The sequence below is a fragment of the Terrapene carolina genome, unplaced genomic scaffold (assembly GCF_002925995.2).
Source record: "Terrapene carolina triunguis isolate 2854851 unplaced genomic scaffold, T_m_triunguis-2.0 Scaffold612, whole genome shotgun sequence".
Classification (NCBI taxonomy): Eukaryota; Metazoa; Chordata; order Testudines; family Emydidae; genus Terrapene; species Terrapene triunguis.
The window spans coordinates 498,824-513,340 of NW_020664963.1; the positions used below are offsets into that span (position 1 = coordinate 498,824).

Below are 14,517 nucleotides of genomic sequence, written 5' to 3' on the forward strand. Positions count from 1 at the left end.
TCAGGAAGCGTAGTGCCCCTTGCAGGGCAATTGCAATAAACACAGAGGTTATTCTGCTTCATGGCTGCTGGACTCAGCCTGTCTGATTTTCTAGCTCCCAGACCAACTGATGGACACTGTGCTGGCAGGATGCAGGGACTCCTACTTGCTGGGCTGTTAGGAGTGGATGCAGGCCCCGCTGACAATGGATGTTTCTTTGCACTTTCACAGGCATAACTAAGGACCAGTTTTGGTATGACAGGACTTGGAATGGGGATGGGGTTTGAGGAGAGAGTGGTGAGTTGGGAGTGAATGGGCTGGCCAGAAGACTGCCTGGGATGAGGGGGAACCCACAACTCCAGGGTCTTTTCACAGATAAATTTGAAATGTTGGGGTTTGTTCTGAATCAAGAACAAAATGGATTAACTGATGGAAAATATTCTCTTTTAGAAATAACTCTTTTACCTTGGTTGAATTACCAGACTTAGAACACCTGACATTGTGCTTCTTACTATGCTTGTAAAAAATAAATAAATAAAAAATTGTACTGTCACCAATTCTGTTGATCGTTAATAAAAAAATTAGTAACTGAATTTACTTTCTCCAAAAGTAGGATTAGCCTTTGTTTACTCAAAGACCTCTAAGGCTGCTAGATACTTAACGGCCACAGTCCTTCAATATTGTATTACTTCAAGATAAGTTCTAAATGGCCTTGTGTTCTCTTTAATTACAGAAAAGTCCCTCCAGACCAGATTTTAAAACAAATGTTTAAGCACCTAGTGGGATTTTGAAATCAGTGGGAGTTAGGTACCTAGATGCTTTCAAACATCCCACTCCATGCTTAAATGCCATTAAAAATTTGGCCCTGAAACTGACAAGCACTCTTAGGCCTGGTCTACACTACGATTTTAGGTCGAATTTAGCAGCGTTACCTCGATTTAAGCCTGGACCCGTCCACACGACGAAGCCCTTTTTTCCGACTTAAAGGGCTCTTTACATCAATTTCTTACTCCACCTCCGACGAGGGGATTAGCGCTGAAATCGGCTTTGCTGGGTCGAATTTGGGGTAGTGTAGACACAATTCGACGGTATTGGCCTCCGGGACCTATCCCACAGTGCTCCATTGTGACTGCTCTGGACAGTGCTCTCAACTCAGATTCACTGGCCAGATAGACAGGAAAAGGCCTTGCCTCAATATAAGAGGCAAAATGCTACCTTGTAACGATAGCACATGTGCTGTGTAATGTGAACAGCAAGGTTTAACGGGAAAGAGTGATCCTATTCTTCTCTAAAATGTGTCTTTTTCACCACCAATCTCCCTTTTCCCCCAGCAGCTGCAAATATTTCTCCTTCGTAGAGGCTAGCGAATATTAGAAGGCGAAAAAAATGCACTCGGGATGAGATGTTCTCAGAGCTACTGCTGTCCTCCCAGACTGACAGAGCACACCAGACTGCGTGGAGGCAGATGATGTCAGAGTGCAGGAAAGCACAACTGGAACGTGAGGAGACGTGGAGGGCTGAAGAGGATAGGTGCGTCAGCTTGCTGACAGAAGGCAAGAGTCGATGCTCCGACTGCTGGAGCTCCAAACTGATATGCTCCAGCGTATGGTTGAGCTGCAGGAAAGGCAGCAGGAGCACAGACCACTGCTACAGCCCCTGTGTAACCAACCGCCCTCCTCCCCAAGTTCCATAGCCTCCTCACCCAGACGCCCAAGAACGCCACCTAGCCACTCCACCCCAGAGGATTGTCCAAGCAACAGATGGCTGGCCTTCAAAAAGTTTTAAAGTTTTTAAGTTTAAGTTTTAAAGTGCGATGTGGCCTTGTCCTTCCCTCCGCCCCCACCCCTCCCGGGCTACCTTGGCAGTTAGCCCCCTATTTGTGTGATGAATTAAAAAAGAATGCATGAATGTGAAGCAACAATGACTTTATTGACTCTGCAAGCAGTGATTGAAGGGGGGAGGGGAGGGAAGTAGAGTGAACCAAGGCGAGGGGGGCGTGTTCATCAAGGAGAAACAAATAGAACTTTCACACCGTAGCCTGGCCAGTCATGAAACTGGTTTTCAAAGCTTCTCTAATGCACAGCACGTCCTGCTGTGCTCTTCTAACCACCCTGGTGTCTGGCTGTGCGTAATCAGCGGCCAGGCGATTTGCCTCAACCTCCCACCCCGCCATAAATGTCTCCCCCTTACTCTCACAGATATTGTGGAGCGCACAGCAAGCAGTAATAACAATGGGAATATTGGTTTCACCGAGGTCTATCTGAGTCAGTAAACTGCATCAGCGTGCTTTTAAATGTCCAAATGCACATTCTACCACCATTCTGCACTTGCTCGGCCTATAGTTGAACAGCTCCTGACTACTGTCCAGGCTGCCTGTGTATGGCTTCATGAGCCATGGCATTAAGAGGTAGGCTGGGTCCCCAAGGATAACTATAGGCATTTGAACATCTCCAGTGATTATTTTCTGGTCTGGGAAGAAAGTCTCTTCCTGCAGCTTTTGAAACAGACCAGAGTTCCTGAAGACGTGAGCGTCATGTACCTTTCCCGGCCATCCCACGTTGATGTTGGTGAAACGTCCCCTGTGATCCAAAAGTGCTTGCAGCAGCATTGAAAAGTACCCCTTTCGGTTTATGTACTCGCTGGCTTGGTGCTCCAGTGCCAAGATAGGGATATGGGTTCCGTCTATCGCCCCACCAGAGGTTAGGGAATCCCATTGCAGCAAAGCCATCAACTATGACCTGCACATTTCCCAGAGTCACTACCCTTGATATCAGCAGATATTTTATTGCATGGGCTATTTGGATCACAGCAGCCCCCACAGTAGATTTGCCCACTCCAAATTGATGCCCGACTGACCGGTAGCTGTCTGGCGTTGCAAGCTTCCACAGGGCTATCGCCACTCGCTTCTCAACTGTGAGGGCTGCTCTCATCTTGGTATTCTGGCGCTTCAGGGCAGGGGAAAACAAGTCACAAAGTTCCATGAAAGTGCCCTTATGCATGCAAAAGTTTCGCAGCCACTGGGAATCGTCCCAGACCTGCAACACTATGCGGTCCCACCAATCTGTTCTTGTTTCCCGGGCCCAGAATCGGCGTTCCACAGCATGAACCTGCCCCATTAACACAGTGATGTGCACATTGCCGGGACCCGTACTTTGCGAGACGTCAATGTCCATGTCTACGTCCTCATCAGTCTCATCAGCATGCTGCCATCGCCTCCTCACCTGGTTTTGCTTTGGCAGGTTCTGGTTCTGCATATACTCCAGGATACTGCGCGTGGTGTTTACAGTGCTCATAATTGCCGCGGTGATCTCAGCAGGCTACATGATCCCAGTGCTATGGCGTCTGGGCTGAAAAAAGGTGCAAAACTATTGTCTGCTCTGATGGAGGGAGGGGCGACTGACAACATGGCTTACAGGGAATTACAGTCCACAAAGGGGGTGGCTTTGCATAAAGGAGAAGCACAAACAACTGTCACACACAGAATGGCCCCCTCAAGGATAAAACTCAAAACCCTGGGTTTAGCAGGCCGTTGATTTCACAGAGTGTGGAAGGAAGCAAATGAATACAAAACAAATCGGGTCTATTTCTTGTTTTGATCCACTCCATCTATCTTTTACATCTTTAGGGTGGCAGCAGATGGTGCAGTTTGACTGCTAGCCATTGTCGTCTCCTGGGTGCTCAGCAGAAGGAGTCTGCCCAGGCACTCGTGACTGACCTCACCAAGGTCGGTTAAAAGAGCACCCAGGAATACGATGACGATGGCTACCAGGCATAATGCACCATCTGCTGCCAAAAGGCAATGAGCTGCTGCTGTGTAGCAATGCAGTCCCATGTCTGCCAGCACCCAGGAGACTTACGGTGACGGTCAGCTGTGCGGGTTCCATGCTTGCCATGGTATAGCGTCTGCACAGGTAACCCAGGAAAAAAGGTGCAAAACGATTGTCTGCCGTTGCTTTCATGGAGGGAGGGAGGGAGGGAGAGGAGGGCCTGACGACATTTACCCAGAACCACCCGCAACACCATTTTTGCGTCATCAGGCATTGGGATCTCAACCCAGAATCCTAATGGGCAGCGGAGACTGCGGAAACTGTGGGATAGCTACTCACAGCTACCCACAGTGCAACGCTCTGGAAGTGGATGCTAGCCTCAGTATTGTGGATGCAGTCCGCCGACTTAATGCACTTAGAGCATTTTGTGTGGGGACACACTCAATTGACTGTATAAAAACGATTTCTAAAGAACCGACTTCTATAAATTCGACCTAATTTTGTAGTGTAGACATACCCTTATTCAGCATCTCTATTTCTTTTGTGGGATTCCTTATTTCTTAACTATTATTAGGCTTGGAAGGATTAGATTTTTATCAGTAAATGTCAATTTCATAGGACACTCACGTGGATAAAAAAAAATCCCATCTATGATAACAGAAATTTACAGAGAGGCAAAACATGAAAAATGCTTCTTGAGAACTCATTTGAGTTTCATAGAATCATAGAACATCACGGTTGGAAGGGACTTCAGGAGGTTATCTAGTACAACCCCCTGCTCAAAGCAGGACCAATCCCCAGTTAAATCATCCCAGCCAGGGCTTTGTCAAAAAAACCTCTAAGGAAGGAGATTTCACCACCTCCCTACGTAACCCATTCCAGTGCTTCACAACCCTCCTATTGAAAAAGTTTTTCCTAATATCCAACCTAAACCTCCCCCACTGCAACTTGAGACCATTATTCCTTGTTCTGCCATCTGCTACCACTGAGAACAGTCTAGATCCATCCTCTTTGGAACCCCCTTTCAGGTAGCTGAAAGTAGCAATTAAATCCCCCCTCATTCTTCTCTTCTGCAGACTAAACAATCCCAGTTCCCTCAGCCTCTCCTCATAAGTCATGTGCTCCAGACCCCTAATCATTTTTGTTGCCCTCCGCTGGACTCTTTCCAATTTTTCCACAGCCTTCTTGTACTGTGGGGCCCAGAACTGGACACAGTTCTCCAGATGAGACCTCACCAATGTCAAATAGAGGGGAACAATCACGTCCCTCAATCTGCTGGCAATGCCCCTATTTATACAGTCCAAAATGCCGTTAGCCTTCTTGGCAACAAGGGCACATTGTTGACTCATATCCAGCTTCTCGTCCACTGAACCCCTAGGTCCTTTTTTGCAGAACTGCTGCCTAGCCACTTGGACCCTAGTCTGTAGCAATGCATGGGATTCTTCCATCCTAAGTGCGGGACTCTGCACTTGTCCTTGTTGAACCTCATCAGGTTTACTTTGGCCCAATCCTCTAATTTGTCTAGGTCCCTGTGTATCCTATCCCTACCCTCCTGCGTATCTACAACTCCTCCCAATTTAGTGTCATCTGCAAACTTGCTGAGGTGCAGTCCATGCCATCCTCCAGATCATTAATGAAGACATTGAACAAAACCGGCCCCAGGACTGATCCTTGGGGCACTCCACTTGATACCGGCTGCCAACTAAACATGGAGCCACTGAGCAATACCCGTTGAGCCCAACGATTTAACCAGCTTTCTCTATCCACCTTATAGTCCATTCATCCAGCCCATACTTCTTTAACTTGCTGGCAAGAATACTGTGGGAATTCCCAGTTTGATTTAAGTATATTTACTTTATATATTTTGACCTGTGATGTGACAATTTGTGTTAATTGTTATAAAGGTTGAACTTTTTGAATGTCAATGTTAGGAGACACATCCCCTAGACTTTCAATAGGATTTTGGTAGCAAAGGACCTGAGGGCCTTACATAAGAACATATGAATGGCCAGAGGTAATGAACAGAAAAGGGCAATTTATTGACTGATCTATCCCCTGTCATGCAGTCCCAGCTTCTACTAGTCAGAGCTTTAGGGACACCCAGATCATTGGGTTCTATTTCTGACCATCTTGCCTAATAGCCATTGATGGACCTAGCCTCCATGAACTGTTCTAATTATTTTTTTAATCCAATTGCTTATTAATTTCATTGGGTGACCCCTGGTTCTTGTGCTATGTGAAATGGTAAATAACAGTTCCTTATTCATTTTGTCCCCCACAAGTTATGATTTTATAGAGCTCTGTCATATCTCCCCTCATTCATCTCTTTTTCAAGCGGAACATTCCCCCTCTTTTTAATCTCTCTTCATACGGAAGCTGTTCCATACCCCTAATCATTTCTGTTGCCCTTTTCTGAACCTTTTCCAATTCTAATATACCTTTTCTGAGACAGGGCAACCAGAACTGCATGCAGTATTCAAGATGTGGGCGTACCATGGATTTATATAGAGTCAACATGATATTTTATGTCTTATTATCTATCCTTTTCCTAATGATTCCCAACACTCGGTTATTTTTTTTTTTTTGAGTGCCGGTGCTCATTGAGTGGATGATTTCAGAGAACTATCCATAATGATTCCAAGATCTCTTTCTTGAGTGGTAACAGCTAATTTAGACCCCATCATATAGAGTTGGAATAATGTTTTCCAATTTGCATTACTTTGCATTTATCAACATTGAATTTCATCTGTAATTTTCTTGCCCTGTCACTCGGTTTTGTGAGGTCTCTTTGTAACTCTTCCCAGTCTCATTTGGACTTAACTATCTTGAGTAATTTTGTATCATCTGCAAGTTTTGCCATTACACCTTTTTTCCCTGTCTCCAGATCATTTATGAATATGTTCAACAGCCCTGATCCCAGCACAGATCCTTGGGGGACCTCGCTATTTACCTTTCACCATTGTGAAAAGTGACTATTTATTCCTAATCTTTGTTTCCTAACCTTTAACTAGATACTGGTTATCATTAATTTTTGTTTTTCCCTCTTAATGTGAGGGGGGAAATAGTAGAAGAAAGAGATGACACACTTGAAATAATGAATTATGGAGGGAAATAGTTAAATGACAAATTTTCTTCCTTTTAGGGCACATCTGGTTCTTTGCTCCCACATCTGGAGCAATAATTTGGAAAGCCAATGAGCTGGATGGCTTTGAGAAGCCCCGTCTAACTGAGAAAAGTTTCTATAAAACTTGCCTCCAAGTTCCTTTTCAAAAATACAGATGAGTTCAGCAAACTCCACCATTCTTTCTTCCGAGCTCTTCAAATCCCGGGTCTCACTCACGTCACAGCACTTCAGGTAGGAATTCTTGCTATTCTCCTCTGCATAAATAATGGATGAAATGAAGTTTGGGACAAGCAATGGAAGGCTCATTAGATATATTTAGGGTTGCAGGGACGTTCAATGGGGGCTAAGGCAGTTTTGGTGCCCAGGTCCATTGAAAAGCAATAGGATTTGGGGTCCTAATTCCCTCAGGCTCTTTTGAAAACCTCAGCCTGTGTGTGTTGGAACAGCTCTGGGGATTTGTGAAAATATTGGCAAATACATGGATGTTGTCATGGAAATGAGCATGTCACAATTCATTCACAGCAATTCATGACAGCTGGCATTACCAAAGGCACCAAAGGAAATAGACTTTGGACCCCTTTTGAAAATCTCATTCTAAATGATTAGACACAGGGACAGGTGATAAATTTAGTCCTGCTGGTCCACTTGCCTTTCAGGACTTCCTTCAGCTGCCTGAAGATTCCCTCGCAGTCTTCCCCAGCTGAGGCATGAGCGTGAAGCTTCTGGAGGAGGAGGAGGACACTCCGATGAAGTGCACTAGTGTAATCAGTACCTGTGAGGAAAAAGGGAACATAATGTGGCCCGCAGGCAGCTGTTTGTTCTGTGAGCCCTTGGGGGTGAAGAGAAGAAAGACTCATCTCCCCAGTGGCCAAAGTCTCTTGGGAGCAGGGATGCAACAGCCAGTGTAGGGTCAGACATCTGGCTGTGGAATCTGTCTGTACCTGGTGTCCTAGAATGTCAGGCCCCACATCAGTGGAAGGAGGAGGACAACGGTTAGAACTCACCTCCCAATGATACCTAGCTTATGGTGTGAGCTACCTGGGGTGGATGTGGGCTTCTCACAATTTTTTTTTTTATTTATTGAATGAAAAATGGTTGTTCAACCAAATTGGTAACTGGTTTGTGGTTTGAGCTGCTTGGTGCCAACTAAGCTCTGAGGAGGTCATTTGGGCCTCCTGGAATAAATGCATCCACCACTACTAAGCATCATCCCATCTGGTCCTGGACCTACAGCTCTCAAGGAAAGTTCAGCTCCATCTCTCATGCAGTGGAGGTGGAGAAGTAACTACAGCCACGCTGCCAAACCTGCAGTCATTGGATTCTCCAGAGGTACAAGCAGAGAAGGGTAGGGGGAAATTCCCCCATGCTCAAGTGTTAGCTGATTTGGGGTTTCATGCTGACTAAACTCTGAGGAGGCAATTTTTGCCTACTGGGATAAGTCCACCTACCGAGAAAAGGCATAGAACCTAACAGTCCTTGTAGACCTCCTATAAGAAGCAAACAAACAGCCCATTAGTATTGTTGAATTCCCATCTTTCTGACTACCACCTCACACACCCTCCAGCCCATCAAAAATTCAGGCATCCTCACCTGTCCACCAGATTACTTCAGCACCCTGTTTGAAGTCCCTTAGCTCTCCCTTGCATCAAGTTTAAATTTCTCCTCCTCGCCCATAACTCCACTCTGGCCAACTCCTAGAAGAGTTTCAGGATCCCAGTTTCAGAAACTCCATGTGGAGTTGGGTTGCAATGGTGGATGGAGCCCATAAGAAGTCACTGCCAATCCTGCAGTTGCTGAATCTTGCTAGTGAATGGTTATTCCCATTCATGTTCCAGTGCTCTCTGCTTTAGAGTATAACTGCTTGGGACTGGGGCATGCTAAGGAGACACCCAAAGCCCCCTGTGGATCAATGGACACCTGTTCTGGACACATGGTGCATCTAAAGAAATGTCTTCCATTGGATACAGCAAGCAGTTTGCAGGGTAGAAGTTAATAAATGGAATTTTGGGATTATGTCTCGTCATGAGGGCTGGGCAGGAAGCCTGTACTTCATGACTTCACAGTAGACCTGGTTACAAATTTCCTAACAGCACATTCTGCATCAGAAATGGCCATTTAGTCAAAATTTAAAATTTCCATGGGAACATGTTGAATTTGACAAACTGGAATGTATCAATTTTGATTGAAATTTGGAACATATTGCTTTTGATGACATTTCTTTTTGGTGAAAAGATAATTGAAACAAAGTGTTTTGAGAGGTTGAAATGTACCTTATCAGAATGGAGTGTTTCAATTTTAGCCCCCAATATTTATTTGATATAGGATATAAGGTCACATTTTTAAAAAGTCTAAATCAGAACAAATCGTGTCCACTTTATCAAAAGGGAAAGCTTTGATTGACCTGAAAATAATTTTTCCAAACATTTTGAAATTGTTTGGTTTCATTCTGATTAAATTTTGAAATGTCAGAATTTTCCTTCTGCAGAAGATTTAACCAGCTGGACTTCACAGGGACACCTTTGAAATGCCTTCTGCTTGCAAACCTCCCACCACAGAGAGATCAGAAAAACATTTGGGCTCTTTTCCTGGCTCCCCACTGATTCCCTGTCTGGCTTTGGGGTAGTCAGTTAGGGCCAGATTTTTAGAGGTATTTAGGCACCTAGTGATATTTTCAGAAGTACCTAGTTGCCTCAAAAGCATTGATTTCAATGGAAGATAATCACCTAGATGCTTTTGAAAATCCCATTTGCCTAAATAACTTTCAAAATCTGGACCGTAGGCTGAGATTTAGAACAAATACTAAGGGAGCTAGGTACCCAGGGAGGTCAGTAGCATTTGGGCATCTAACTCTCTTGGTCTTCTTTGAAAATCACAGCCAAATGACGTAAGGTGAAGACTTTCAAAGGCACCAATGGGAACTGGAAACTTGGCCAGGATTTTTAAGGTATTGATATGCCTAAATTTGAAAAGAGGTGCCTAGTGTGATTTAATAAATAAATTAATTAATTTTCATTAAACTTCATTGTTGTTGGTAGTATTGTTATATCCATATTGGCCCCAGGATATGAAAGAGACTAGGTGGGTGAGGTAGTATCTGAAGGAGAGCAGGTCTCTTTCATTACTATTCATAGCTTCTCAGGCCAGAAGGATCATTGTGATCATCTATTCTGATCTCCCGTATAATACAGGCCATAAGAGAACTTATGGAATCATCTGGGATTTGCTCCCCATGTAGTTACTTATAACAAGATCCAATGGCTGGACATAGAAGCTAGACAAATTCACATTGGAAATAAGGAATACATATATTTTTTTTTAACAGTGAGAGTAAGTAACCACGGGAAAAACTTACCAAGGGTCATGGTGGATTCTCCATCTCTGGCAATTTTTAAATCAAGATTGGATGATTTTTTTCTAAAAAGAACTGCTCTAGTAATTATTTTAGGGAAGTTCTTTTGCCTTTGTTATACTGGAGGTCGGACTACTGGGTTTCAATGGTCCCTTCTGGCCTTGTAGTCTATGACTTTTTTGTAGATAGTTATTTCTGTCTTTTTTTGGTTTAGTATATATCTCACTGGAAGTGGTTTAAGCTAATGTGAGAAAACCACACTTACACCAGAACAAGAGTGTCCACATGAGGGTTATTCTGGTATACCTATAGCTGGGTAACGTGTAAAATTTCCCATGTAGAGAAAGTCACATATGAGCTTTCAAGGTGATTTCATTCTGGGCAAGCATTTGTCAAACACAGACTATGAGTGTTAACATTCATTACAAAGGGGGAATGAGACCCATGAAAATCACATATGTCATTAATGGAAATGGCTTGATTCCCCTCTGGCTCAATCTATGCTTATAAGGCATCCCTGTGTTGGTCATGGGAGTGAAAAAAACACTCGCTATGCCAACTCCACTCCCCCCCCCCCCCCCAAAAAAAACCCTCAGTGTAGACGCAGCTATGAAAATGGAAGAGTGCTTCTGTCGACATAGCTAATGTTGATGGGGGAACTATTCATCATATACTGGCAGAAAAACTCCTTCTGTCAGTGTATGCTGTGTCCACACCTGCAGGGGGGGGGGGAGGCAGGAAGGGGGCTGTAGTGCAGATGTAGCCTCTCAGAGTGGTGCAGATCAGAACTAGCTCTTTTCATGTCATTGGAGTCATCTCAAGATAAACTCAGCGTGAGTTTTTTAAAAAAAACAGCCCATGTTTCCAGAAATACAATGACCCACCTGCTTCATCTACTGCATACCGATGTTCTCTTAGTTTTCGGAATTTTTCCTTAAGACAGTCTCAGCAATGGAAAACAGAACACGTGTTATAAGTCTTTTCTCACAGCTAAGGATGCTAACTATAGGAAATCACATTTGGGTTACGAAATGTAAAGCTGATTTTGATATGATTTGAACTGGTGTAACTCAGAAGGAGAGTGGGTAAGAAAACAGAATTTCTAACCTGTGGGATTTGTTTTCATCTCAAATTGGTTCAGAAAAGTCAAAACATCAAAATATCTTGGAGAACTGAAATTGTGAAATATTTCAATTTGAATTATCAAAATTACCTTACTAAAATGTTTTCTTTCAACAACAGTGAAGCATTATAATATAATAGAAAATTATATAAATATATAATATAAAATATAAGGTAATATGTGAAAATTTTAGCTACCTAGCTAAAAAATAAATACAAGTTGAAACCAAATGAAAAGATGAAGTTGAATAAAATGATAAAGTCAGAACAAAATACTCTATTTTGGTTTTTGAAGCATTTTGAATATTTTCCATCAAAAATTATATCGGAATTGACACATTCCCACAAAACTTTTTGATTATGATTTTCTGGTGGAAAACTGTTTAGTCAAAATGTTTGATGTGGCTCTATTCAGAAGTAACTCCACTGACTTCACTGGCAGAATTTGCCCCAAAGCTAAATCTTTGCAAAATCAGATTGAAGTTTGAAATCAGGATTTGATCTAAACTGAGAGTTTCAAAGATGCCTAAAGGAGTTGAATTTCATAATTTCATGGATTCATATAGTTTGAGATCAAGAGGCCATGAAATTTCACATAGACATTTCAGTTAAAGTAAGGCACTGCTCAGGAGACTGAGCTGTTGTGTGCCACAGGTAGAGAACAGGAAAGACTGAGGGGCACCTGAGACAGAGGTCCTGGCAATGGCAGGAAATGATTAGGTGAGACATGCTCATATAATCTCAGCAGGCGACCCGCACCCCATGTTGCGGAGAAATGTTAAGAAAACCCCATGGTTTCTGCCAGTGTAACCTGGGGGAAAATTCTTTCCTGACCCCAAATCTGCTGATCAATTGGACTCTGAACATGACTCACCAACCAGGCATCTAAAAAGAGGATTCTCAGTACCACATCAGAGCATTGACCTACCCCAACTGTATCCCATCTTTAGCGGTGGGAAAATAAATAAATAAAACCGATTACGATTGTGCATAAGGGAAGAAAATCCTTCCTGATTGCTGCCAGTCACTGGCTGAAGCTCTGAAGCATGAGATTAGATTATGCCCATCTCTTATCAACATTAATGGAAATTAGGATCCGAATCTCCTCATCAGTTAAGAAAATCTCAGCCCTAGATATAATAATCTGGAAGTTATCTGGAATGCTGGAGATTATGAAAGGCAAAAATGAGAGGTGGGTGCTCAGTTTCCCTTTGGCATTCTTGAAAATCCAGCCCATCCACAACTGGCAGACACCCATGGGCTACTTTAGGCTACTGCTAATACAGTGACTGTTTGACACATGACAGTATCACTGTGATAAAGAGTCGGGCATTGGAATCATTGCTACAGAATGGTGCGGTGGTGCCTCCATTGGGGATGTGTTCCGATTCCACCGATGACCCGACCCTACCTTCAACACACAGAAATGTCAGTACCTATTAAATATTTCTTGTTTGCAGCCATGCTTCCAAGGGTGCTTCCCCATAAACCTGAAAACAAAAAGGAAAAGACCTTATTTACCATAGTGCAGCTAAGAAAGCATCAAGGCCTTTCCCTTTAATATAACGTAAGGAGTTGCCTGGATAGGATCCCCATTAGCAGAAAAGTCAAGGGGGCACTCGCAGGCCAGTCTCTCATAGGTTATGTGTTTTTGCAACTTTGTTCACACATTGATCCATAACTGAAAAAAGTTTATTGTGAGTAGAGGTGGTCAGAGATTTCAAATGTAATATTCTTTGCATCAGCAAATACTCTTTTGTCAAAATTTGAACTTTCCATGGGAATTTGTTGATTTTTAACAACATTTCATTTTAAAAATAAATGTGAAATGAAGTAGGTTGACCTTATCAGAACAGAACATTTCAATTTTCCATTTTGAAATAACCTTTCATTTCCAAATTAATTGGATTGTATAATACAGTGTAAATGAAACTATAACAGACAACATTTAAAGAGTAGAAATAGGAAGGAAACATTTTGATTTTTTTACAGAAATGGAACATTTCGATTGACCTGAAATGGAAATCATTTTGTAGGAAAGGTTGAAACTATGTGTTTTAGTCCTGATTCGGAATACAAACTAATGTTCAAATTTCCTGCGGAATGGTAATACCAAAATTTGACCAATCCTAATTATGAGTATTGGTATTTGTAGTATCACAATGCCTAGGTGACCCAGCCATGAAGCAGGACCCCATTGTGCTAGGCACTGTACAAACACAAGACAGAAAGACAGTCCTTGCCCAGAGCGTTTGAAACTTTTGGAACATTCCTGCCCAGTAGTGAGTTGAGAGGTAGGTGAGACAGGGCAGCCTCAGGAGGCAGTGGTGGTCTTGACAGTGGGTGTGTTAAATCCTGCTAGGCTTACTGTTATTTCAGGATCATAGAAATGTAGGGCTGGAAGGAACCTTGAGCTGTCATCTAGTCCATCCTCCCTCACTGAGGCATGACCAAGTAAACCTGGACTTTCCCTAATAGATGTTTGTCCAACTTCTTTAAAACCTCCAGTGACGGGGGCTCCACAAACTCCCATGGAAACCTGTTCCAGAGCTTAACTACCCTTAGAGTTAGAATGTTTGTTTGTTTGTTTTCTAAGGATAATTAATTGCTGGATTTGTCTTACATTAGGAGATGCATTTTGAAGTACTGTCAAAGGTACCCAGAGCCTAGGATGGGCTGTGTTTGATTGGTATAGTACAAATGAATGATTGAATGAATGAATGAATGAATGAAGCTGGAATTTTCAAAGGGAATAAGGGATGGGATTTTAAAAAGTACCTAAGTGACTTAGGAGCACACATCACACATCACTTCAAATGATCCTTATGCTCCTAAAGCACTTACGTCCTTTCAGCAAATCACAAATTCAAAGCCCATGGAATTTGCCTGGGAGTTGGGTACATAACTATCTTTTGTCCCTTTGAAAATTCCCCCCCCCCGACACAATTGCCTAACCCTTTTAAACCCTTTGGAAATTCCCAATCCAAATAAATAAATATAAAAGTCCAAGACATGCAAACACTGGATATTAACTAATAGGAATGTGAATGTTCCTCACTGGGATTTTCAAAGGAGACTGTGGGAGTTAGGTATCCAAATCCCTCTGGAATTCAATGCAAGTTGGGCTTCCTAATTTTCCTAGGCATCTTAGAAAATCCCAGCTCTAGTGACAGGGC

The 14,517-nt window shown here is 43.0% G+C and overlaps 1 protein-coding gene across 1 annotated transcript in view; it reads right to left on the minus strand.

Annotated features, from left to right (window-relative positions):
• Window positions 1-14,517, minus strand: part of LOC112104541 (cytosolic phospholipase A2 gamma-like) — a 48,127-nt gene that overhangs the window by 10,699 nt on the left and 22,911 nt on the right. Inside the window, exons 9-12 of the mRNA XM_026659225.1 lie at window positions 12,778-12,831; window positions 11,104-11,163; window positions 7,520-7,642; window positions 6,999-7,124 (exon numbers count right to left, since the gene is read on the minus strand). Coding sequence (XP_026515010.1) covers window positions 6,999-7,124; window positions 7,520-7,642; window positions 11,104-11,163; window positions 12,778-12,831 — 363 coding nt within the window. The remainder of the gene's footprint in view (window positions 1-6,998; window positions 7,125-7,519; window positions 7,643-11,103; window positions 11,164-12,777; window positions 12,832-14,517) is intronic.